General features: G+C 41.4%; 1 protein-coding gene across 6 annotated transcripts in view; it reads left to right on the top strand.

Moving 5' to 3' along the window:
* Window positions 1-26990, top strand: part of EXOC4 (exocyst complex component 4) — an 831013-nt gene that overhangs the window by 700347 nt on the left and 103676 nt on the right. Inside the window, exon 17 of one of the 6 annotated variants that reach the window (XM_064289705.1) lies at window positions 17894-18501. The exons of the other annotated variants lie outside the window; for them this stretch is intronic. Coding sequence (XP_064145775.1) covers window positions 17894-17997 — 104 coding nt within the window. The 3' untranslated portion in view covers window positions 17998-18501. Of the gene's footprint in view, window positions 1-17893; window positions 18502-26990 lie in introns of those variants that run through there. 6 annotated transcript variants of the gene reach the window in all.

Raw genomic sequence — 26990 nt, 5'->3', positions numbered from 1 at the left:
TAAGAACTTGAGAAGTAGTTTAAACAGAGAAGAAAATATTTTTTGATGGTTACGAGATGGGGGAGGGAGGGGGGCAGAGGGGTATCCACTTATTAGATAGTAGATAAGAACTACTTTAGGTGACGGGAAAGACAGCACATAATACAAGGGAGGTCAGCACAACTGGACTAAACCAGAAGCAAAGAAGTTTCCTGAATAAACTGAATGCTTCAAAGGCCAGCGTGGCAGGGGTTTAGGGACCATGGTTTCAGGGGACATCTAAGTCAATTGGTTCTCCACCTCAGCTCACATTGGAATCACCTGTTGTGCTTCTGGTGCAGCTTTGTGGGGAGATGTCTGACAAGGGTGCTTTTTAACTTCTCCCCAGGGGATGTGAACAGACAGGTGGTGGGAACCACCATAGAGCCCTGAAAATGTCTTCTTTAATTTCTGCAGCTCTTTATATATTGGGAATGCTCTGTAGTTATTTACTAGTTCTTCTTTTCTCAGAAGCTTGGATTTCCACTTTATGGACAAGCATAGACAAGAATACCAGGCACAAGAGGGGAGATGAGAGGGTGGAGGGGGTTAGAAGCTGGTGAAATGGACACGAAAAGAGAGAGTGGAGGGAGAGAGCAGGCTATCTCATTAAAAAGGGAGAGTAATTGGGAGTGTGTAGCAAGGTGTATATGGGTTTTTGTGTGAGAGACTGACTTGATTTGTAAACTTTCACTTAAAGCACAATAAATATTATTAAAAAAAAAAAAAAAAGAATACCAGGCACAAAGATACTGCACTTCATGTCTCTGCCACAGTCAGGACACAATCCACTTCTTCTTAGCAATTGCTAGTTAGCCTAACAGTCCCCCAGATCCAATTAGAAATGAAAAAGGTCCTTTTACCCTCCTCAAGCCAGGACAGAAGGTGCCAGTTGGTCTCTTAACACAAAGGGGTGTGAAGGCCAAACCAATGGAATGAATGTGGAAGTGTCTACAAGCCAGTTACATCATTGAAGATAAAGATGGAAAAGGCCCAGGTGTCTCTCCACCCCGACCCACAAGTACATGGTTGTGCATCATACCAGGATGATTTAGCATTTTCTAGAAGATTTAATATGAATTTCCAAACACTGGAAACCACTATCATGGGTTTTGTATGTCTTTATGGGTAGTGAAAAATAAAATGCAGACTCTCTGGTGTTTACTTTTCTGCCTTGACACAAATGACAATAAGAATTTCCCTAGCCAAGGTCTCATGGGAAGCTGTCCTGTTCCAGCTTTGCTTTTGTCAAACAATTAAGTCAAAATTTTCGCTGTCATAATGTCATCTGATTATTTTTAATTAAAGCTCCTTGTGTGGTAATTCCTCTCCCTCTTTGGTATTTACAAGTTTCAAATATTTGTAGATTGTTATCAGACAGTTCCTCCTCAGGCCTTGCTTAGCCTCGCTCTATCTATGTATTTACTTTTTCTAATCACGTTTAGTAGGTTGGGTTTTCCATGCCCTTCATTTTTGGTCTTATTACTTGTCATTTTCTTAGGCTGATTTTCATTCTGTGGTTCCACTGGTATCGTTTTTCTTCCTCTACTAAGTTCATTGCCCTTGCTTAATTTCATGGTCATGCTGTTTACTGAGAAAATGGGTTACTATTGGTATTATATTTTGTTCATATGTTTCCCGACCAATGTCCAGCTCTGAATTTGTTTTCATCTTATCTAATTGACACCACTTGTACTTTTATGGTTAAGACCTCGGGCTGCTAACAAAAAGGTCGGCTGTTCAAATCTGCCAGCCATTCCCTGGAAACCCTATGAAATAGTTCTACTCTGACGTATAGGGTCGCTATGAGTCAAAATCCACTCGATCGCAGTGGGTTTGGTTTTTGTACTTTTGTATGAGTCTTCATCAAATGTTTTTTATAAAGTTCAAATATATTTTAGTGTAATATCCAATTTCTCAACTACTCATATATTTTGTCAGAGTAGAAACACCAAATGATGATAATTTTATGATGATTCAGTTTTGTTCATTTTTAATCTTAATTGCACTCTGTTGATATTTACAAACTCATCAAATTTGTCACAATGAAGAAAGAATTGTGTGGAAAGTCCGTGTGCTCAGAGTGTCCTCCTGATTTTTCTTAGGACTCTTCTGGAACCCATGGCATTACTCACAAAGGAGATGCCAGTTTTTGTCTAATTTATATGGAGAAACATCTGGACCTCTCTAGTGCTTCTCTACATTAATGTACTGACTCCAGTGTAATTCCCCATGTTCCTTTGCTTTTCCCAGTCCAGTTCCAGTGCTTTCTAGTCGATCCCGGCTTTTAGCACATCGTAAATGCCAATACAAAAGGACCACTCCCCTTTCTAAACATTTGTACTCTGTTGTCCTCCCTCTCCCCTCGTTGAATGCCTGCTTATGGCTCCTTAATCATGGTCATCTTCGGTTTCCCCATATACCATGTTCTTTTAATTCATGGACTCTTACACCTGCTTCTCCCTTAGTCTAGAAGGCATAGAGCACATATTTAATTTTCAAGTCAGACCCAGTTAGGAACAAATCAGGCTATGGGTATCACCACAGGGAAAGAATTTAGCGTTTCTGAGCGTTGGTCTTCTCACCTGTTGAATAGAAATCATAATGCCTATTCTTTGGGCAGTTTGAATCCACCAGGTACTCCTTGGGAACTCTATGGGGCTGTTCTATTCTGTCCTATAGGGTTGCTATGAGTCAGAATCGACTTGACAGCAGTGGGTTTGGGATTCTTTGGGCTACTGTAACCATTAAACTAGATGATGAATTTGAAGTTCTTAGAATTGTCTGACCCATAGTGGGTACTCATTGTGGGGTTCCTAGGGCTTCTACTATGAATCTTATCACTGGGGCTCTCACTCATTGTACTTCTTCACTAGTACTAGGACGCCTTTAGACTGGCTTCTCTTTTTATCTCCTCAAGTCTTGTGGTTGCTCTGGAAACTCTATTAATATTTGTGCTCCTGAATTATTCCTAATAAATCGTGGCTTTTGCCCCACCAGTACACACACATGTATCTGAGGTCCTAGGAATGTGTCTAAGAACAAACCTGCACCTGGGCATGGCCTCTGCCTACAGGTGCCCATCTGAGAAGCCAGGGTTGAATCAGAAAAGAGTCACATTTTTGTTCTTCAGAACTAGGAAAACAGGGCTCAGCTTTAATGAAAACAAGCCAGACCCAAACGCTTTTTCCTTCTCATCAATCAGGTGGACATCAGCAGAGTCCATTGTCCTGTGCCGAGTACCCATGGGAGTAGAAAGCAGTGCCCCGTCCCCCGACAAAGAGGCAGTTATCAATTGTGGAGCTACAGAAGGCTAGTGCTGTGGGCATGTCAGTGTGATCATGGGTTCTCAGCATCTACCCTTAAAGAATGATGTGGCTGTTTCTTTGAAAATGCCACCATTTGTATCTGTAAGGGAAATACTAAAATACGGTAACATCATGGATACTTAAGTGTGGTGGCTGAGAGCTTCCAGCTGAATGATTGTATCTGCAAGCAAACTATAAACTGAGAACAGGAAGAAATAAAAGTGGAAATCTTTGGGAATGGGGGAGGCAGAAGGAGTTGGAAAGCAAGATAGGCTCTAAAATGGCATACTGCAGAGGCAGACTAAGGAGCTGGCGAAATGCTGATGCCTGAACAGAGATGAGGAGGAGTGGCTTGTGTGGCAGCAAGGGACTGATTGGCTGCTGTCTTAAGCTGGATTCTCTAGAGGAGCAAAACCAGTGAAGCAGATAAATATCTACACAGAGAGAGAGAGAGATTAATTTCAAAGAAATGGCTCATGCAGTCGTGGAGGCTGGCTAGTCCCAAATCTGTGGGTCAGACATCAGGCTGGAGGCATCTCCTGACTCACTTGGCTCGGGAGCTAACAAATCCCAAAATGTGCAGGTCAGATGGCAGGCTGTTGGCTCCAGTCCCAAGAACTGAAGGTCAGAGGACGATGAGTCAGAAGCAGGATCCAAAGAGAGAGAGCTTTCCCAGAACATCCATATATGTTGGATGCAGGTCACACCCCAAAGGAGGCTCCCCTTTCAACTGCTTGGCTTTTCACAAAATGGAGGATGAATCATGGCCTAGGCAAGTCGACACATAACCTAAACTATCACAGCTGCCAAATGGAAGAAGGCACAGTGGGAAGCAGTGAAAGATTTTCCAAGGGAAATTGGTTCCAGGACCCCCCACAGATACCAAAATTCAAGGATGCTCAAGTCTCTTATGTAAAATGGAGTAGTGTTTTCATATAACCTACACAATCTTCCCATATACTTTTTTCTTTTAATTTTTGTTGTATATTAAGTGAAAGTTTACAAATCAAGTCAGACTCTCATACAAAAATTTATAAACACTTTGCTATATACTCCTAGGAAACCCTGGTGGTGTTTAAGTGCTACGGCTACAAACCAAAGGGTCGGTAGTTCGAATCCGCCAGGTGCTCCTTGGAATCTCTGTGGGGCGGTTCTACTCTGTCCTATAGGGTCGCTATGCATTGGAATTGACTCGACAGCACTGGGTTTGGTTTTTTGGTATATACTCCTAATTGCTCCCCCCCTAATGAGACAGCACATTCCTTCCCTCCGCTCTCTCTTTTTGTGTCCATTTAGCCAGCTTCTGACCCCCTCTACCCTCTCATCGCCCCTTCAGGCAGGAGATGCCAACATAGGCTCATGTGTCTACTTGATCCAAGAATCCAGTCCAATCCCTGTCTGAAGAGTTGGCTTTGGGAATCCTCCCATATACATTAAATCACCTCTAGATTACTTGTAATACCTAATACAACATAAGTGCTATGGAATTAGTTGTTTCATCATGATTGAAGATTGCTGTTGGAAACCCTGGTGGCGTAGTGGTTAAGTGCTACAGCTACTAACCAAAAGGTCAGCAGTTCAAATCCACCAAGTGCTCCTTGGAAACTCTATGGGGCAGTTCTGCTCTGTCCCATAGGGTCGCTATGAGTCAAAATCGACTCGACAGCAATGGGTTTTCTTAATGTGGAAGGTAGCCTTCCTCTTCTCTAAGGTTCTTGGGCTCTTCTGGGAACATTGATGCTGCCTGGGCATCAGCCACTGCCCAGTCTCTTGTGACCTTGAAGTTCTGGAGGGTGTAGCATTTTACTAGCCTGAAACTCCTTCCTCTTGCTTTCCTCCATCCGGTCACACTTAGCCTTGGAGGGATTGCTCTGACCACGTCATTGTTTTTTAAGAGCCTTTTTTACAGAAACAAAGGGTGCACACAACGTAAGTAGCAAAGAAACAAGAGACGAGGTGAACAATACTCAAACAAGGAGTGCTGGAGAGAGATTGAGGATCTGTGAGATGGCAGGAGGCCACAGCAGGGGATGTCTACACAGCACTTCATTCACGTGGATTCAGCATAGTGTTCATCACTATGAACTTTTTTTTCCCCCAAATATTTTTGACCTGCAGTTAGTTGAGTCCATGGATATGGAACCCACGGATACTTAGTGTCGACTGTACTTGATGGCACTGATGGAACTGTTAAATCTCAGCTCTTATCTAGAAAAGCCCTCAGATAATTGGGTGCTTTAAAAGTGGCGGTAACAATCCCCCTAACCAACATAGAACCTATTTGAACTCCTCACTACAGAAAGTCTGTGTCCTTTACTTTCTTCACCTTTGTTTAAAACAAAGTTTAGGTGTGCTGCAAACACAGTCAAGGAGGAGAGAAGAATCCTGGCAGGGCAGAAAGAGAACAGAGGCCTGGCCCAGACTTAATGGAAGAATCACCACCACTTTATGGAATTGAATTTAGAAAAAATGTTCTGTCAACTGGATATGCTTTTTCAGACAGCTTACTTATTAATCAATAGTGCATAAAGACCCTTTCCAGACCGCCAGCCCCAGGGAAATGTCATGAAGGGGCGGGTATGTGTGACTGTGCATACACGTAACAGCCCCAGAGGACATCATGATGATGATAATGGCACTCTGCATTTAGATTGCATTTCATACTTTCAAGGACCTTTAAAATCATTAATTCTTAATCCTTTATCCCTGCCTCAAGCTCTAGTTGGCAGTCCAGCCCTTCTCTTCCTTTTACAAAGAAAGATATGAAACACAGAGGTTTGGCCGTTTGCCCAAGGTCAGAAGTGAGTCAGTGAGAGAATCTGGGCTCGACTGTAACTTTCTCAGAGTGCAGACCACAGTGGCTGGAGACGCAACATCATCACTTGTTACCAGCATGCCTCAGTTTCTGCACAGGAGCCATGCTGTTTTTCAGCTGTCTCACAGAATCACAGCAGTGAGGTAACTGGCGTGCTGTGTCCCTACTATGAAAGGCATTGGACACACTGTAAAGAGGGGGCGGGGGAAAGTAAGCTTGACATTACTTCACCCACTTGAAGAAGCTGGAGCCTAAAAGCCATATCCATATCCCATTGCCATCGAGTTGATTCCAACTCATAGTTCAAGCCTGTAGGACGGAGTAGAAATGAAACCATACAGATTTCCAAGGCTGTAATTTTTTTTTTTTTAATCTCTACAGAAGCAGACTGCCACATTTTTCTCCCACAGAGTGGCTGGTGGGTTCAAACTACCAACCTTTTGTTTAGCAGCCAAGCACTTAACCATTACACCACCAGGGCTCCTTAAAAGTTATACTACCTTCCTCAGAAGAATCAATTTTGGAACCAAATTTGGCCATCAGGAAAAGGGTCTCTTTTTCTTTATTATCCTAAATTTAAAACAGTAAATCATACAATAAGAACGAAAAAAGATTTTCTTCTTGACGTGAGTGCTGCATGTGTCAGTATATACTCTCAGGTGTAGGTCTCCAAGGCATAGCACTGCTTAGTAATAACAGTTTTGTGTACTAACATCTTTCCACTCTGGTCATTGAATCCTGGGTGGATTTGACTGAGGTTCTTAACTCACAACTTAATCCAATTTTATGAAAGAAAGAATAATAAGGACTTTTTCATAAGACTGATGAAAAACTAAGTGTCTTCACGGAAACCAAGAATATCTCATCAGATTCTTCAAGGAAGAAAAAGTCCTATAAATGTCAGAAAGATGTTACGTGCTAGAAAACCCCTTTGGTCAAATGCATCTAAAGAAGGGACTATTTGTAGGTGACTTTTCAGCAAGTCTGTCAAAAGCTTCCTGCTACAGATAAAAATTCAATAGCCTTTCACTGTGGCTGTGCCACAATTATCACTCATTTAAAAACAGTCCCTCTAATAGAGTATTTTATCATGCTGGACAGTCCCTGCGTTGTTCATTATTTAGTGTTTGCTAAGCTGATGGCATTTGGACTGCTCTCCTCTTATCTCAGCCCCTTCAGAATTGGATTTTATATTTCCAAACCAGCCAGATATGACAAGTCATTTTCTTCCCTCTTGTCTTTTAAGAAACGCAAACTTGATTTCTTCTTTCAACAATCACCACTTAAAGATTAGAGTTAATGGAAATGTCTGTATTAACTTGCGATGGCACATGCAGTGAAGGACTATTAGATTTTAATTGCAGTTGAGGTTTTCCCCTCTTCTTTTTCATTCTTTTTATTTTCTAATATATGTGTCTTCTATATCTCTTTGGAAGCCTGTTCTGCTAAAACTCACAGAGTATGGCAAAGAGGAGGCATTATGAAGTCTGATGTGGTTAAGAGACAAGGTGCAGGGTATTATCGGAATGATTATATTATAGAACCTCAATAAAGGCGGTGATAAGCAATGTAAGTGGGCCTCTTGGTAAATACAGACTGTCTTTATATGAGAAACTTCCTGAAAGGAAAATGCTAAAGTCATTAACCTGACACCTGGGGGAGAAATACCTGCTCAAACAGCGTCTCTTTCTATATATACCTCATTATTGAGAATTTAAACTTTTTTAAGTCTGAAAAAAATCTGCCTGAGGTTCAGAAAAGATTATTTTTAAAAGGTATATATACTTTATTAAAGTATTATAATAAAACATGGAAAGACCCCAAGTTAGACAGCCAAAAGGGAAGAACACGCTCGGCATTTCTCAAGCTAAAAGAACTGAAAAAAAAATTCAATCCTGGATTTACAGTTTTGGAGGATTCCATGAGCAAGATGTTGAACAACGCAGGAAGCATCAAAGGAAGATGAAAGGAATACACAGAGCCACGGTACCAAAAACTATTGGTCAACGTTCAACCATTTCAGGAAGTGGTATATGATCAAGAACCGATGGTACGGAAGGAAGAAGCCCAAGCTGCACCGAAGGCCTTGATGAAAAACAAGGATCCAGGAATTGAGAAGTTTCAACAAACAGTTGTAACACTGGAAGCACTTGCTCGATTATGCCAAGAAATTTGGAAGACAGCTACCTGGCTAACTGACTAGATGAGATCCATGTTTGTGCCCACTCACGAAGAAAGGTGATCCATCAGAATGCAGAAATTATCAAACAATATCATTAATAACACACAAGTAAAATTGTGCTGAAGATCATTCAAAAGCATTTGCGGCAGTACATCTACCAGGAACTGCCAGAAATTCAAGTCGAATTCAAAAGAGGATGTAGAACAAGGGATATCGTTGCTGATATCAGAAGGATCCTGGCTGAATGCAGAGAATACCAGAAAGATGTTTACCTGTGTTTTATTGACTATGCAAAGGTATCCGACTGTGTGGATTGTAACAAATTACGGATAACTTTACGAAGATTGGGAGTTCCAGAACTCTTAACTGTGCTCATGTGGAACCTGTACGTAGACCAAGAGGCAGTCATTCAAACAGAACAAAGGGATTCAGCATGGTTTAAAGTCAGGAAAGGTGTGTGTCCGGGTTGTATCCTTTCACCATACTTATTCACTCTGTATGCTGAGCAAATAGTCTGAGAAGCTGGACTGTATGAAGAAGAATGCAGCATCAGGATTGGAGGAAGATTCCTTAATAGCTTGCAATATGTAGGTGACATTACTTTGCTTACTGAAAGCAAAAAGGACTTGAAGCACTTACTGATGAAGATCAAAGACTACAGCCTTCAGTATGGATTGCACTGCAACATAAAGAAAACAGAAGTCTTCACAACTGGACCAATAACAGCATCATGATAAATGAAGCTTGAAGTTGCCAAGGACTTTATTTTACTTGGATTCATAATCAAAAGCCATGGAAGCAGCAGTCAAGAATCCAGTGATTTATTGCATTGGACAAATCTGCTGCAAAAAGATCCCATTGAAGTGTTAAAAAGCAAGGATGTCGCTCTGAGGACTAAGGTGCACCTGACCCAAGCCATGGTATTTTCAGTCACTTCACATGCATGAGAAAGCTGAATAACGAATAAGGATGACCACAGAAGAGTAGACGCCTTTGAATTATGGTATCGGCAAAGAATATTGAATATACCATGGACTGCTAGAAGAACAAACAAATCTGTCTTGGAAGAAGTACAACCAAAACGCTCCTTAGAAGTGAGAATGACGAGACTTCATCTCACATACTTTGGACATGTTATCGGGAGGGACCAGTCCCTGGAGAAGGACATCATGCTTAGTAAAGTAGAGGGTCACTGAAAAAGAGGAAGACCCCCAGTGAGATTGAGTGACACAGTGGCTGCAACAGTGGGCTCAAAGATGGCAAGACTGTCAGGATGGCACAGGACTGGACAGTGTTTCGTTCTGAGGATTATTTATGACCCAGAACTGACTCAACAGCACCTAACAACAACATACTTTATCAAAGCTTTGGACCTGATCTATAGCATATAATTTTATACGTTTACCTTTTCTTCCAAGGAGCCTGCGTGCTGCATGCGATTTGCAATTGATTGATAACCCAAAGGTTGGCAGTTGAAACCCACCCAGTGGCTCTGTGGAAGAAAAGGCCTAGGGAACTGCTTCCTTAGTGATTACAGCCAAGAAAACCCTATGGGGCTGTTTCTATTCTGTAACACATGGGGTTGCCCTGAGTCAGGGGCGACTCCAGGGCAGCTGACCACAACTTTTTGCTCCAGGTTACCTTTGGCACTCTCACTAAGGAGGCTTGTTTTCTGGTTAAGACCCCAGGTCTCTTCTTTTTGATATAATGGAGATTTAGGCAAAGCAGCCTGAGCAAAGGAACAGAATAAGATGGCCACATTTCCTCCTCCTTTGGTGGAAACTCTCTCCTTGGCCCCACTGAGGACCCGTCCATTCTGTACAAGTCTCACACAACTTTTAGGGAAATGTAGACTCTCAATCAAGTAGCGTGATGACTAGATTTTGACTTTATGGGGACAATTTTTAAATAGTGATGTCAGGATACTGAGAAAGATTGTGCGAATAGAGATTCTGACCTAGCAATATTAATGTGAAGGCTTATGGATAATCGTTGCAATCATCAAAATAAAGATAACATCGAGTCTTTCTTCATACACTAGTGCTAAGAAAAAATTTGCTCTGACTTTACCCAGAGAGAAATGTTCAGAACTTCTGTTATCTCTGCTTCTGAAAGAGAGTGTCTAAAAAATCCACCACCGAAGTATTTGTTGAAAGGTACCACAAGCCCAATTAACGCGTTTGCTCAAGCCAACAGCCTTTGAGCTTTTCACACAAATCTTGGAAATGTGCTAGAGAAACGCCCCCACAAAAGAGCTTTGCATATGCTGCTGTATCTGCCTCGCTCCAGGAAGCAGAGCAGGGGTCACTGACAGACAGATGGCTGCCGCAAGTGCCACTAACGGCTAGAAACCTGCTCCCACCACCACCCCGCCTCCGAAAGACAAGGGGGAAAAGGTGGTCTTCAACACCATGCCCAGACTTTTTCTCGCTTCATCCAGCTGTACTCGTGGAGCACTGGGGCAGGACCGACATCTGATGTTACACTCCTGCCTTCTTTCTGTTTCTCAGCACCACCATAACCCAGTGACAGAGTGTGGGCTTCAGTTCAAATCCCAGCTCTGCCACATAATGGTGTGAACTTGAACAAGGTACTTAACATTGCCAACTGTGTTGTCTGTAGTATAAATTCTTCACAGGATTGTTTTCAGGATGAAGTCAATTTCTGTATATATAACTCCTGGTACAGAGCTTGGCAAACATTGATCTCTAGATAAATAGTAGGTTTATTCCTTCTGCTTTTTAAAAGCTTTTCCTCATTCTTAGCCATTCTGAGAATATTTCATTTCTGTCTCTCTCCTTTTATTCCAGAATTTGCCCATAGTAGTAAAAACCAGAAAGCCAAACACGTTGCCATAGCGTTGATTCCGACTCATGGCAACCCCACATGCTACAGAATAGAACTGATCCATAGCATTGATTCCGACTCATGGCAACCCCACATGCTACAGAATAGAACTGATGCATAGCGTTGATTCTGACTCATGGCAACCCCACATGCTACAGAATAGAACTGATCCGTAGCGTTGATTCCGACTCACGGCAACCCCACATGCTACAGAATAGAACTGATCCGTAACGTTGATTCCGACTCACGGCAACCCCACATGCTACAGAATAGAACTGATCCGTAACGTTGATTCCGACTCATGGCAACCCCACATGCTACAGAATAGAACTGATCCATAGCGTTTTCTTGGCTGTAATCTTTCTGGAAGCAGATCGCCAGGGCTTTCTTCCATGGCACCACTGGGTGGCTTCGAACCACCAACCTTTAGGTTAGCAGCTGATTTTAAACCGCTTGCCCCACCCAGGGAAATTATGCCCAGGTCTGCCTCCAGAATTTTCTTCCTTCTTCATTTTCTTGCTGTGATTAGCTAGTCCATTCTGCTTGATAATTTGGCTCAGTGGTTAAGAACTCAGCTGCTAAGCAAAAGATTTGCATTGGAATCCACCAGCCACTCCTTGGAAACCCTATGGGGCAGTTCTACTCTGTCTTATAGGGTCGCTATGAGTTGGAATCTCCTGGATGGCAATGGGTTTGGTTTGGTTTTGTCAAGAAATCTTAGGTATCTTGCATTTGAAATTAGACATTGAGCCTTTAAGTTTAACAGCCTTCCAGAAGCTAAATGGCCTTGGACTCAGGCACAGAGTAAGGTTGTATTTATTGTGGGCACAATGAGTGAAACTGAAGATTAAACCACCAACTCTCACAAGGTGGCTTTCTCCGTATACTTGTACTTCAGTGTGTCAGAAGCTGTGGAAATTAAGAAGCTGCTTTAGTGAAACCTATAACAAAATGGCAGACTACGTAACTCAAGAGCCACTAGTCACTCTGGAGTTCTCAGGCCTGCTAGCACCAAGGGATTTTGTCTGGATCGGAACCATCTTATGGAATAGCTCTAGTGAAGACCTACTTAAGCTTCAGCTGTGTCTAGTCCACAGGGGTAACAAATGATCTGGTTAACTGCTTACCCCTTCTGCTGCCTCTGGGATAATAACACTCTTAAGGGCATTATGAGAGTCTCAGTTCAGCTAGAACTTCAGTAGTGTTTGCTAGGCATGGAAGTTAGTGTCTGAGACCAGGTGTACTTCACGCTTCCACTTCCTGCCTTCCAACCCCTCATTGCTTGTGTGGATGATGTTTTCTAATGAGGACTTCAGCCTTTTTCTAAGATATGGTAATAATGATAGTAATCATGCAAAGCTCTTTGCATTATTTTATCTAATCTTCATGGCCTGTGACCTTTGAAGTCATTGTACGGTTTAGGGGTGGTGATAGGGTCAGTTCTGAGTTGGATTCGACTGGATGGCAATGGGTTTTGTGTTTTTGTTTTGCGGGGTTAGTATGCAAACTGCATCTGAGTGACATCAGAGCCCAAGCTTTTAGCTATCACATTCTGTCACCTTCCAGTGAGCCATTACTCCTTACCACCTCATGAAATAGGATTAAAAAAGAAAAAGTCCTAGATATTGTTCTCCTCTCACTCCTAGGGAATTCAAAATTCACTGTTAAGATTCAGGCTTACTGTTCTGTTCTCTAGATCTGTTATTTTCAGTGTGGAGTATATGCCCCCCCCCCACCCCCACGCACACGCACACACAGGGACTATGCAAGACAGTACATTGGGGCCTGGAAGAAAACGAGACCATTTATTTATATATATATATTTTTTAACTAAAATAATCAGAAACAGTGTGTTACTAATAATTCATGTAAGAGGGGACATGGAGCCCTCATTTGGGCTTTATATCAGGTATACCATATGGGAAGTATCCTGAGGGAACCCCAAGGATTCTACCCCAGAGAGGGCCCAGCTTTGGCATCTCCACCTCTCATTCATTTTCAGTATTTTGTAACATATAGTTCTTATGTGCCTGGTGAGCTGGATTTATGGGTTACATTTTCTAGTTTTTACTAAACTCGCCTTCACAAACTAGATAAATGGTTTAAAGGGGAAACTGTGTGTAATTGATAAAGTTGTGTGTCAGCTTTGCTGGGCCATGATTCTCAGTGGTTTGGCAGTTATGATGTAGTTTGGCAGTCATACAATGATATGATCACTTCCATGATGAGATTTGATATGCTGTGATTACCTCCATCATGGGAATCTGCTGTGAATAGCCAATCATTTGAAAGGGAGTTTCCTTGGGGGTGTGGCCTGCATCCAGTATAGGTGGACTTTCTGGCAAGGCTTGCAGGCTTTTGCTAGCTCTGGATCCTGCAGCTGGCTCCTATTCATCTGACCTCTGGTTCTTAGGACTCGAGCTAGCAGCTTATCTGCCATCTTGCCTGCTGATCTTGGGATTTGTAGGTCTTTACAGCCTGTGAGCTAGAGCCCTGCTGTCTGACCCGCTGATCTTAGGTTTCCAGCCCTTGTGGCTACGTGAATCAGGAGAAGCCTCAAGCCTGACCCACAGGCTTGGACGTTTCAGCCTCAAAAACCATGTGAGCCATTTCCTTGGTATAAATCTCTCTGTATAGATATTTGTATGCTTTAGTGGTTTTGCTTCTCTAGAGAACCCAGCCTAAGACACCATGGATAAAGGTTGAGCAAGAGCCAACAGTGGGAAATGGAATAGCTGACATTTTTTCTTGCTCTTCATCAGTCACATTATGATGCTATCAAATCAGTAACAATAATCTAATCAGATATGAATGGAAATCAATAGAAGAAATGGAACTTGCCAAGAATATCATTTGGAATATGGATTTGTATCCACTATTATTAGTGTCAGGATCCCTGGTGGCGCAATGCTTAAGCTCTTGGCTGCTAACCAATAGGCCAGTGGTTCAAACCCACCAACGGCTCCACAGGAGAAAATACTTAAAGTCTATAGGGCATTTCAACCCTGGCCTATAGGTTCTCTGTGAGTCAGAATCAGCCTGACAGCACACAACAATTGTTACATGAATGCTGCCCTAAGTACGTACACGCCTTTAGAATATTAGCTAACACCACTGTGAAGCCATCGTGATTGGGAAGACATTTAAGAATATTATTTGTTTCATTTTTTTCTTGTTCTTTACTTTCTTTTCTGTATATGTTTTCAAATGTGTATAATATGTTAGTATCATAATGCACCAACACACACATATTGGCTGTCATGGACTTCATTCCTACTCATAGAGACCCCATGTGTGTCAGAGTAGAAATGTGCTCCATACAGTTTTCAATGGCTGATTTTTCGGTAGCAGATCCCCAGACCTTTCTTCTGAGGTGCCTTTGGCAGGACTTGAAGTGCCAGCCTTTTGGTTATCAGGCCAGCATTTAACTATTTGTACCACCCATGGTAAAAACCAAAAAACCAAACCCGGTGCCGTCAAGTCGATTCCGACTCATAGCGACCCTCTAGGACAGAGTAGAACTGCCTCATAGAGTTTCCAAGGAGCGCCTGGTGGATTCAAACTACCGGCCATTTGGTTAGCAGCTGTAGCACTTAACCACTACGCCACCAGGGTTTCCCCATCCATGATAGGTGTGTATAATTTAAAGTTTGTTTTTATCATTGCAGTTTTAATGGGAATGAGGAGATATCTCATTGTGGCTTTGATTTCCATCTCTCTTAAGTAGACCAATTGCATTGGGCAAATCTGCTACCTCTTTAAAGTGTTAAAAAGAAAGATGTCACTTTGAGGACTAAGGTGCACCTGACCCAAGCCATGGTATTTTCAGTCACTTCATATGCATGTGAAAGCTGGACAATGAATAAGGAAGACTGAAGAAAAATTGATGCCTTTGAATTATGGTGTTGATAAAGAATATTGAATATACCATGCACTGCCAAAAAAACAAACAAACAAATATGTCTTAGAAGAAGTACAGCCAGAGTGTTCCTTGGAAGCGAGATAGTGAGACTTCATCTCACATACTTTGGACATGTTATCAGGAGGGACCAGTCTCTGGAGAAGGACATCATGCTTGGTAAAGTAGAGGGTCAGTGTGAAAAAGGAAGACTGTCAACAAGATGGATTGACACAGCGGCTGCAACAATGGGCTAAAACATAACAATGATTGTGAGGATGGCGCAGGACTGGCAGTGTATCATTCTGTTGTATGTAGGGTCACTATGAGTCAGAACCGATTCATTAGCACCTAACAACAGATGGTGTGGTGGTTAAGATCTCAGCTGCTAACCAAAATGTGGGCAGTTTGAATCCACCAGCCACTCCTTGGAAGCCCTGTGGGGCAGTTCTGCTCTGTCCTGTAGGGTCACTATGAGTCAGACTTGACTTGATGGCAGTGGGATTTTTTTTTTTTTTTTTTTTTTGATGGCTAATAATGTTGAGAATCTTTTCATGTGCATGATAGTCATTTGAATATCCTCTTTGGTGAACTGTCTGTTCAAGTCTTTTGCCCATTTTTTGATTAGTTAGGTTGTCTTTTTGTTGTCAAGTTATAGAAGTTTTTTACATATATATATATAAATATCCTAATACAGGGTATTAGACCCATATCTGAAAATTTTCTCCTAATCTGTAAGTTGTCTCTTCTGCCATTGCTTTTTTTGTTTGTTTGTTTTTTATTAGGTGAGCACAGTGAATTGTGTATGAAATGATGGCATAGTTAGGATTTTAGCAGTCTCCAGATGCTTCCCAAGTAACTTAAACTAAGTGGTAAAGATAGAAGTGGCTCAAATAGGACAGAATTTTCTGGCAAAAAAGGACAGACTAATGACAGTTCCCATAAGGCAAAGATAGAAAGGAAGTGAGACATCTTTGAGTCTAAAGAAAAAATAAATTGCAGAAAAATATTGATAGAGCCTTCTTCAGTTGTATATGTTTCCTGTAGAAAATACACAGGAGATGTTCCAACTACTTTTTAAAAGAGCCTGACTGATCATGATCTAAAGTAACTCTAGAAACAGCCCGGACTATGGCAGTAGAGTCATCTTTCATCTCATCCACCCTTAAGCAGCATAATTATCAAGCTTTCTCCTTTTCTACAAAATAGCAAAGAAGTTTATCTTACCTAATACCTGCGTTGTATTAACTTTGGCAGTTACAGCATTTTGGAATTATTGTTCTTCTGGGGAAGCTGCTTATGTCTGTATTAATCATTGCAAAATGAAGCATGCAGTGGCCAAAGAAGAGGTGGTGCTGGAGCGTAGGGAGAGTTAGTGTTTCAGATATCAATGACTGTGCCACAGACCACCCGAATATTCCTCCACCATTCACTGAGTAGACTGGGCAGGCCTTCTGGTTTCCCCAGGGTGACCTGGGGGCTCTGTCATCTGGGAAAGCAAGGCCTCTCTTTCCATGTGGTTTTTCATCCTGGGCTTCTTCACTGCACAGAGGTTTCAGGGCACTTCCAAGAAGGCAGAGGTGGAAGCTATAATACCTAAGACCCAGACCCCTAGACTCACACAACATAACTTTAGCCATAGCCCATTAGTCAGTGGAAGCCATGAGGCCAGCCCAGAGTCAAAGGGGGCAGGGAGAAAAGACTCTCCCTTCTGATGGGAAGAGCTGCAGAGAATTGTAGCCATGTCTGTCCTCCCACACATGGGAAATTAGGAGGAAATCAGGTCAGAAAACATCTATTACTTATTTATCACTCATCAGTTTAAACTGTACAAAGAACATGTTTCCTGGGTTTCTGTACATTTCCTTACAAAAAAAATTGTGTTTTCCAACTGATAATATACTTACTTTTTTGGGGGGTGGTGTGCAATATGAGGACTATAGAGAGAGTCTAAGATGCACAATTAAAATGATGGCTTCTTTTTAGTATCCCTCTATGGTATACTCAAAAAGGGTCTTTATATTCATGGCTTAAAATTAACTGAACCAAGTTTTTTAATGCAAGCATATTTCCCTAAAGTCAAAGCTTTTCTTCATTTCTTCATTAGGGATTAACTTGTAACCTGTCTCATTGAATAGATTGTTCATAGGGATTTTTTTTTTTTTTCAGTTAGGCCTTTTATAAATAGTTTCATTTTAAAGGCAGACTAATTATAGATTGTTAAGTGTCTGAGTGACCCCATATAGCCTTAGGAAGGTGTACAGAATACTGAAACTTCATTAATGCGATATATAGTAGAGTTTTAAAAATAAATATGCATGAACTTAAAATATGTACCATATCTTTAAAGTACTTAATTTTGAGTAAGTATGCATTTTTTTTTTATAGTCTTTAGTCCAGTAAATTCCTGATGGCACAGTGTAACCTAGTCTAAACTAGAATTTTCCGTATAAAGGTCCAAGCTGTTGTGGTCTTTAGATTAAGAAATCAGAATTCTTAAATATTAATATGGTATCTTCTCTGTTCACTATTCAAATATTGGATTATCCCATGATTTTCTCTGTATCCCAGTCCTTTAGTAAAGATCAGTTCTTCAGGTTCCACATACATCCTGAAACAATAAAAAGGCTTGTTATTGTGGAGCTCCTATTATCTGTAGCAGAACCATTTGAAACATCTAACTAGTTGAGAGATGCATCCCAGTAGTATACTTGGAAGGGATGGGAAATAAAAGTAGTGAAAACGGATATTTAGCTTAAATTCATTTAGGGGTCAATTACCCATGTTGCAGTTCACATAATTCTCTTCTTTCCACCCTGAATTAGTCACTGGAATGGGCCAACAACCCAGACACCGCTACCAGATCAACTGGCACCGAGATGTCCTTCCCTCATCAATGCGGCAGCTCCAGTATTGGCTTAGATTGTAAACCAAGGCACTGGATAGAAATCACAGCCAGCCCTAGCATGTGACACCAGGCCCAGAGACACTTCATGCTGATATAAATGTTGACAAGGCCACTGTGATTATTAGTGTCAGTAATAAACCCATTTCAAGGCATAGCTCCTTAAGCATAGCAGGCACCCAGTAAATGTTTTATCAGATTGAATTAAATGAACAAAATGCTTCCAGTGAGAGCCTGAAATCGCTACCCAGCTTCCATTCTGAATTGACTTTAAGCACTGATAGTAACAATTATCTTAGAACCCAGGAAAATTCCTCCCAAGTCATGCATTTATCTCTGTTAAGAATTTCTCCTCGAGAGACTGGAACACTTACTGCTGATGGGAATGTAAAACGGTACAACCACTTTGGAAATTGATTTGGTGCTTCTTAAAAAGCTAGAACTACCATACCATCCAGCAATCCCACTCCTTGCAATATATCCTAGAGAAATAGGAGCCTTTACACAAACAGATATATGCACACCCATGTTCATTGCAGCACTGTTTACAATAGCAAAAAGATGGAAGCAACCAAGGTGCCCATCAACGGATGAATGGATAAATAAATTATGGTATATTCACACAATGGAATACTACACATCAATAAAGAACAGTGATGAATCTGTGAAACATTTCATAACATGGAGGAATCTGGAAGGCATTATGCTGAGTGAAATTAGTCAGTTGCAAAAGGACAAATATTGTATAAGACCACTATTATAGGAACTCAAGAAATAGTTTAAACAGAAAAGAAAATATTCTTTGATGGTTACAAGATGGGGGAGGGAGGGAGGGAGGGGGTATCCACTAATTAGATAGTAGATAAGAACTACTTTAGGTGAAGGGAAAGACAACACACAATACAGGGGAGGTCAGCACAACTGGACTAAACCAAAAGCAAAGAAGTTTTCTGAATAAACTGAATGCTTCAAAGGCCAGCGTAGCAGGGAGGGGTGTTTGGGGACCATGGTTTCCGGGGACATCTAAGTCATTTGGCATAATAAAATCTATTAAGAAAACATTCTGCATCCCACTTTGGAGAGTGGCATCTGGTGTCTTAAACACTAGTATGTAGCCATCTAAGATGCATCAATTGGTCTCAACCCACCTGGATCAAAGGAGAATGAAGAACAGCAAGGACACAAGGTAATTACGAGCCCAAGAGATAGAAAGGGTCACATAAACCAGAGACTACATCAGCCTGAGACCAGAAGAACTAGATGGTGCCCAGCTACAACCAATGACTGCCCTGATAGGCAACACAACAGAGAACCCCTGAGGAAGCAGGAGAGCAGGAGAACAGACTTAATGGTCTGACTGAGACTAGAAGGACCCTGGTGGTCATGGCCCCCAGACCTTCTGTTGGCCCAGGACAGGAACAATTTCCCAAAGCCAACTCTTCAGACAGGGATTGGACTGGACAATGGGTTGGAGAGGGATGCTGGAGAGGCGTGAGCTTCTTGGATCAGGTGGACACTTGAGACTATGTTGGCATCTCCTGCCTGGAGGAGAGATGAGAGGGTAGAGGGGGTTAGAAGCTGGCGAAATGGACACGAAAAGAGAGAGTGGAGGGAGGGGGCGGGCGGTCTCATTAGGGGGAGAGCAATTGGGAGCATGTAGCAAGGTGTATATTTTAGCAAGGTGTATATAAGTTTTTGTATGAGAGACTGACTTGATTTGTAAACTTTCACTTAAAGCACAATAAAAACTAAAAAAAATAATTTCTCCTAGGATTAAATATTGCAATTACCTTTGAATTCCTACAGTATTTTGGTCATTACCTTCCTTATTTAAAGCAATATATTTAATCATGTGCCTGTTTTATCCCTTGTCAAATGTGGATTTTATTTACTCAAAATATCCTTTCTGGCCTTCGACTTTGACTTGTCTTTCCTTTCCTTAAACAAGCTTTCCTTCAGTTCCTGCTTTGGCACAAGGGTTTCTCACTGACTAATGAATATGTTCTGTTCCAGAAGTTCTGTTTTAAATTAGCTGCTAGAAAGCTTAATGCATTTACTTCGTAGAAGCATTGCTGTTTCTGGCTCTGGGGCCTTGGACATGATTCTTAAGCTCCATGAGCCTCAATTATTGCTCTTGTAAATCGGATCTAATAATAATGTCTATTTCTGAGAGTTTCTATGAAGATCCATTCCTTTTACTTCCTAAGTATTTCTACATTTATCCTTTCTTCTTCATCCCTACTGACACTGCCTTAATTTACACCTTTACTGTTTGTCATGGATTAAATCATGTCCCCCCAAAATATCTGTCAACTTGTCTAGGTCCTGATTCCTAGTATTGTGTGATTGTGTACCATTTTATCATATGATATGATTTCCCTATGTGTTGTAAATCCTATCAGTATGATATTAATGAGATGGATTAGTGGCAGTTATATTGATGAGATCTACAAGTTTAGTGTCTTAAGCCGATCTCTTTTGAGGTAGGAAAGAGAGAAGTCAGCAGAGAGACTTGGGGACCTCATACCACTAAGAAAGCAGTGCTAGGAGCAGAGCAAGTCCTTTGGACCCAGGATCCCTGCTCGGAGAAGCTCCTAATCCAGGGGAAGATTGATGAGAAGGCCGGCAGAGAGAGAAAGACTTCCCCTGGAGGTGACATCCTGAATTCAAACTTTTAGCCTACTTTACTGTGAAGAAATAAATTTCTCTTTCTTAAAGCCATCCACTTGTGGTATTTCTGTTATAGCAGCACTAGATAAGTAAGACCTAGTTTCTCACCTCAATTATTTCAATAAGCTCTCAACTGTTGGTCTGCTTTCATTCTCCTAACGCTCCTACAATGCAACCACCACACCAAAGTGATCTATCTACATGTAGGTATGACCAGATAGCTTCCTATGGTGGCTTCCCATCATCTTCTGGGCAGCATTCAACATTCTTAAAATGGCATAGAAAGTTCTTCACAATCTGGGTCTCTGCATTATTGGTATTGAACTGCCCTTAGTTCCCCCTGTAATTCCATGTCATTTCTCACCTCTTTGCCTTTATTCAAACTGTCCCCTCTGAGTAGAATGCCCTTCCTTTCTCCACTCCCCTTCACCTGGTTAATTTCTACTCATCCTTTAAAATTCATCTTAGGCATTAACACTTCAAGAAACTGACCCTTTCCAATTGAATTAAGTACCCCTTTTCTGAACTCTTATAATACACAGGAGCTATATCTATGGAAAAAAATGACATGAATTTTCACATTGAATGGGCCTACAGTGCCCAGTACAGTAGATGAAAATAGACCTATATTTTCACTAAGGCAGTCATTGTAAAATTGTAGAATCCTTGGGATAAAAAGAATATCCTACAACTGTCCAGGAAAAGAAGATTTTGTAGAAAGGATCATGAAGCAGAAAAGCAATGACTTTGCAAATATAATACTTGAAGCTAGGAGACAATAGAAAAAATGAGAAATGATTTCACAGAACATGGCGGCGTAGGACGCCAAAAGAATCGGCTTCTCCACTGAAACAACCACACCTGGCGAAGATCGACAGATGCAGCTCTTTTGGAATTCTGGTATCTAATCTGAAATTTACAACAACCAGGGGACTGCTTAATGAAGAAAACGGGACCTGAATTTCACGTTAAAGGGAATCTCTTTCAGGTCATTGACTGACCACTGAGCTAACAGAATTCTAATGGCCTCACACTACAGAGAATGCAGCCTCTACAAAAGTACTTTGGAAAAGCCACTAAACAAACAACTGAAGCCATCAAGAACCAACAAAAGCAAACCCTAGGGAAAGAGGAGAATCTGATTTCCAGGATTGCTACATGTCTTAGTCATAGTGCTGCTGTAACAGAAATACTAAAGTGGATGGCTTTAACAAAGAGAAAGTTATTTCCTCACAGTAAAGTAGACTAAAAGTCCAAACTCAGGGTGTCACACAAACTGACCCTAGTTTTCAAGGAAGAGTTAACAAGGCATGCAAAGAGTTGTGAATAGATGGCCCATTCCCAGAAAAAAATAAGTCACACAAACTGACCCTGACGGAGGCCAGATATTGGAATATGGTCAGACAGTCTGGAGACTAACTCTTATAAATATGGTCAAAGAGATAAGGGAAAGCTTGAGAGAGTTAGGGGAAAGCTTGGCTAAAGGACTAAAGGAAACCAAGGATACATTGAATTAAAATTATAAGCTCATCAATAAAGGGCTAGAAATTACAGAAAGAAACCACATAGAAATTCTGGAGATGAAGAGTAGACTAACTGAAACGAGTAATTCGCTAGAGAGGTCTAACAGCAGAAGAAAGAACTTTCTGGCACAGACTGCAATGAAGCCAGTCTCCCTCCCATCAACATCACCGTCATGACCACACTAACGTCATAGTGAAGCCCTCCTCAACTCTCCTTTTTGTTTCCAGTGATGTTGGCAGAAAGTCAAGGGGAGATTAGGAGGTGCCCCCTTCTTTTTGTTGTTATGAGCACAAAAGTTGCAGATTCACTACTGCTACCAACATGAACTCTACTCCTTTACCTTTAAAGCTATGGCACAAGCTATTCCTCCTTTGTGCAGATGAACAATAGCTACTCTGTGAAGGAGCTTGGACTTATAGCCAAGTTTGCCAGAACATAATTTTAAAAACACACTAAGAGAACGAAAAGGTAAGCCACAGACTGAGAGAAAATATTAGCAAAACATATATCTGTTAAAGGACTTGTGTCCGAGATATACAAAGAACTCCTAAAAACTCTACAATAAGAAACAAAGAACCCAGTGACAAAATGGGCAAAAAATCTGAACAGACACCTCACCAAGGAAGATACACAGCAAATAAAACCAAAACCAAAACCAAACCCAGTACCGTCGAGTCGACTCCAACTCATAGTGACCCTATAGGACAGAGTAGAACTGCCCCGTAGAGTTTCCAAGGAGCGCCTGGCAGATTCGAACTGCCAACCTTTTGGTTAACAGCGGTAGCACTTAACCACTACGCCACCAGGGTTTCCAGATAAGCCTATGAAAGTGTAAATATCATGTATCATTAAACCAAACCCATTGCCATCAAGTCAATTTCAACTCACACCAACCCTATAGGACAGAACTGCCCCATAGGGTTTCCAAGGGGCGGCTGGTGGATTTGAATTGCCAACCTTTTGGTTAGCAGCTGAGCTCTTACCTACTGAGCCACGAGGGCTCCCATATATCATCAGGGAATTGGAAATTAAAACAACAATGAGATATCCCTACATGCCTGATAGAATAGCTAAAATCCCGAACACTGACAACACCAAATACTCGGGAGGATGTGGAACAGCTGGAACTCCCATCCATTGCTGGTGGGAATGCAAAATGGTACAGCGTCTTTGGAAGGCAGCCTGGCAGTTCTTACAGAGCTAAACACAGGCTTACCATTTGATCCAGCAATCCTGCACCTAGGTATTTACCAAGGGAGTTGAAAATATAGGCCCACACAAAAACCTGCACACAAATGTTTATAGCAATTTTATTCATAATTGCCTATATTTGGAAGCAACCAAGATGCCCTTCAATGGTGAATGAATAAACTCTGGTACACCCATACAATGGAGTATCTTCCAACGATAAATGTATTATCAAGCTACAAAAGAAAGGGGTGAACCTTAAATGCATACTGCTAAGTGAAAAAAAAAAATCTATACAAATTTATTTTGTGTAGATAAATGACAGGGATAAATAGATGAAGCACACAGCCTTTTTAGGGCAGTGAAACTATTCTGCATGATACTGTAATGTTAGATACATGACATAATGCACTTGTCAAAACCCATGGAATTGTCAGCCCTAATGTAAACCCTGGACTTTAGTTAATAACGTGTCAGTATTTGTTCATCAATTGTGGAGTTCATTGGCGTGTGTCAGAGAAGGCGCAGACACACACACAGAGTTACCTATTGTTGGTGTCATCAAAGGCAGACACAGAGACACTTAGAAGGTAACAAATAAATACCTAAAACTGAAAAATCACACAACAGCAAAATAGGCAAGCCCTGTATAGGGATAAGAACCAAAGAAATCAACCAAGAGTTGAAAGTGGTTAGGGGAGGGGTGGGCACACGCCACTATACCTAGTAAAACACTTGTAAAAACTGTTTGACCGGTTAATCTCTGTGCAGATCTAGCCTTGATGGAAATAAAAAAGTAAGCTAGAAAAATTATGACAGTAGCAAAATATCCTCAATGGGTGCTTACTTTTAAGTTTTTAATCAATTCTAATTAATAATTTATATGACTATATGAGAATATGTTAGATCAACCCAATCAAGGAAGAGCCTGCCGTCCGCAAAGTTCAGTCAGTCTTCCTGAGATCCAGAAACGAGAGGAAAATGGACCTTCCAAACACTAGCTAGCATCTGGGCTTTCACAGTTTCTTCTCTGAAATTCATGGCAAGAGTAATTGTGAATCTGCCCTCATTGCTGGTTCTCATGGCTAAACTCAGATCTTACCAGAAGAATTCACTGTCCTTGTGTTTGGGTGAGGTGATAAAAGCTCTACTATACAGTACTTCTTAAGGTGGCTTCTTCTAAATTCTGCTTTGTTCATAGCCCTACCATCTTGGCCAAGGTGTTTTCTGGTTTCATAAATACTATGAAGCAAAAACCAACAGGGTGGGTTGACCAACAAAGAGGAATGAAACTGGTTTCCATCTATCAACAATATTTCCATGAGATACAGGAGAACCCTGAGAAAACTTATTTTCTTTAGATATAATGAAAATTTTTAAAGCTATATATTGTGTGTACATACATAAATAGACATATGAGAAAAATTGGCAAAAATAATGTGATTATATTTAATGTTTGCAGGTATAACATACCTTCCATAATTATCTACCACTCATCAGTTTGTCATATTGTAATGGCTTGCATGTTGCTATGATGCTAGAAGCTCTGCCACTGGTATTTCACCAAATACCAGCAGGTCAGCTATGGTGGACAGATTTCAGTGGAATTTCCAGATTGAGACAAACTTAAAAAGAAAGGTCTGGTGATCTACTTTTGAAAATAAGCCAATGAAAACCTTACAGATCACAACAGAACATCATTCAACTCATTTACTTTGGATATATCATGAGGAGAGAGCAATCACTAGAAGAGAATATCATGTTTGGTGAAGTAGAGTGCCAGCAAGAGTATGGGAGACTCTTAGTGAGATGGATTGGCACAAGAGCTGCAATGATGGACTTGAACATGTTGGTGATTGTGAGGTTGGAAAAGGCAAGGAAATGAATTCACCCCTAGAGCCTTCAGAAAGGAACACAGCCCTGCCAACCCCTTAAGTTTAGCCCAGCATCATACTTCTAGCCTACAGAATGTAAGATGATAAAATTTGTGTAATTTGTCCCAGCAACAATAGAAAACTAATACAGCAGGTCTTACGCCCTCTATTTTTCAGATGACGAAAATAAGGTTCAGAAGACTGAGTAACTTCTCTAAAATTATGCAGGTAGCCCCAGTGGCACAGTGGTTAAAGCAATTGACTGCTAACCAAAAGGCTGGCGGTTCAAAACCACCAATGGCTCTGTGAGAGAAAGACGTGGCAGTCGGCTTCCACAGAGATTTATAGCCTCGGAAACCATATAGGGTCAGAATTGACTCAACAGTAGTGGGTTTGATTTGGGGAAGTGACAAAGCCAGGACTAGGAGAGTTCCATTCTCTTTGTACAGCAGTCACAGCAGTATTGAACACTAAGCAGGAGGCAGGCTCTGGAATAGATCTTTAATGTGTTACCTTGTCTCGTCTTTACAATAGCCTATGAGGTTATCCTCATTTCCCAGAGGAGGAAACAGGCTGAGAGAGGCTAAGTGGGTGGTGGAGGCAGAATTTAAATGTGCCATCTTACTCCAGCACCCACATTCTTATCTTAACAGCACTCCTGTCTCTTCCCTCAATTTATGGAGAAAACGGAGAGCCCAAACTGTGGCTTTCCCAAGGTCACGTGGAGCATTGGTGGCCCAGTGGTTAAGCTCTTAGCTGCTAACCGAAAGGTTGGTGGTTTGAACTCACCCAGCAGCTCCACAGGAGAAAGGCCTGTTCGTCTGCTTCCCTAAAGATTATAGCCAGGAAAACCCGATGAGGCAGTTCTGCTCTGTCAGGTGGTGTTGCTCTGAGTCGAAACCAACTCGATGGCACCTAACAACAGCAAAGGTCACACACCAAGCTAGTACCACAGCCAGGTGTGGAACCCAGGCCACCTTCCTTCCAGTCAGAGCTTTACCTTCTTGAAGAAGATACATAATACAGAAATAGCGGAGAAAGTGCCACCTAGAACAGACATACAAAGTAACATCTCAAAATAGAAAAAGATGCATTTGCTGTGTACTTCCTGTGATGTGGTTCAGTTTCCTGAGAAACTTTCCCCTTGCCCAAAATCTTCTCTGTCAGAATGAATTATGTGGCTGCCAGGTATTAGTTGGGCTCATTAACATACCTTTTACCTTAGGTGAAGATTCTCATTAGCTTAAATTAGTTAAGAGACCGTCACTCATTAGATTAAATTAGTTAAAAGGCTGTCACTGCGCTGACAGAGCCCAAGCCAACGCAAGGTGTGTCTTCCGTGGCCTCTGGCCCCTTTGACAGACTCTGGAGACACAGCCCAAGACGTTTAAAGAGCTGTGTTCTTGTTTTCTGTCGCTCTTTACACACAATCTAAATCCTCTCACACAAACAACACTCATCATGTAAGTTAAACAGATTTGAATTTAAGCAAAACAGTGTCACCACATGTGCTCGTGCCAGATCTGTGTAATTCTTTCTAGGCTTCTGGGAACACGAACCAAACCATTTACGCTTCATAGGAACAGATTATATCATTTGGAATCCTCAATAAAAATGTAGTCTCATCTTCTACAGATGGGTGTCATCTGATTAAAATATGTATTTAAGATGCAAAGGGCTACATTAATTCTGCACTGTGACTGAGATTTTAATTGCACTCAAGTTAGGAAATTCCGAGTTAATGTTCCCCTGGCATCTCTC

The sequence above is a fragment of the Loxodonta africana genome, chromosome 8 (assembly GCF_030014295.1).
Source record: "Loxodonta africana isolate mLoxAfr1 chromosome 8, mLoxAfr1.hap2, whole genome shotgun sequence".
Classification (NCBI taxonomy): Eukaryota; Metazoa; Chordata; class Mammalia; order Proboscidea; family Elephantidae; genus Loxodonta; species Loxodonta africana.
Note: the sequence above shows the minus strand (reverse complement) of the source record. Positions and strands in the feature narration are given on the sequence as shown.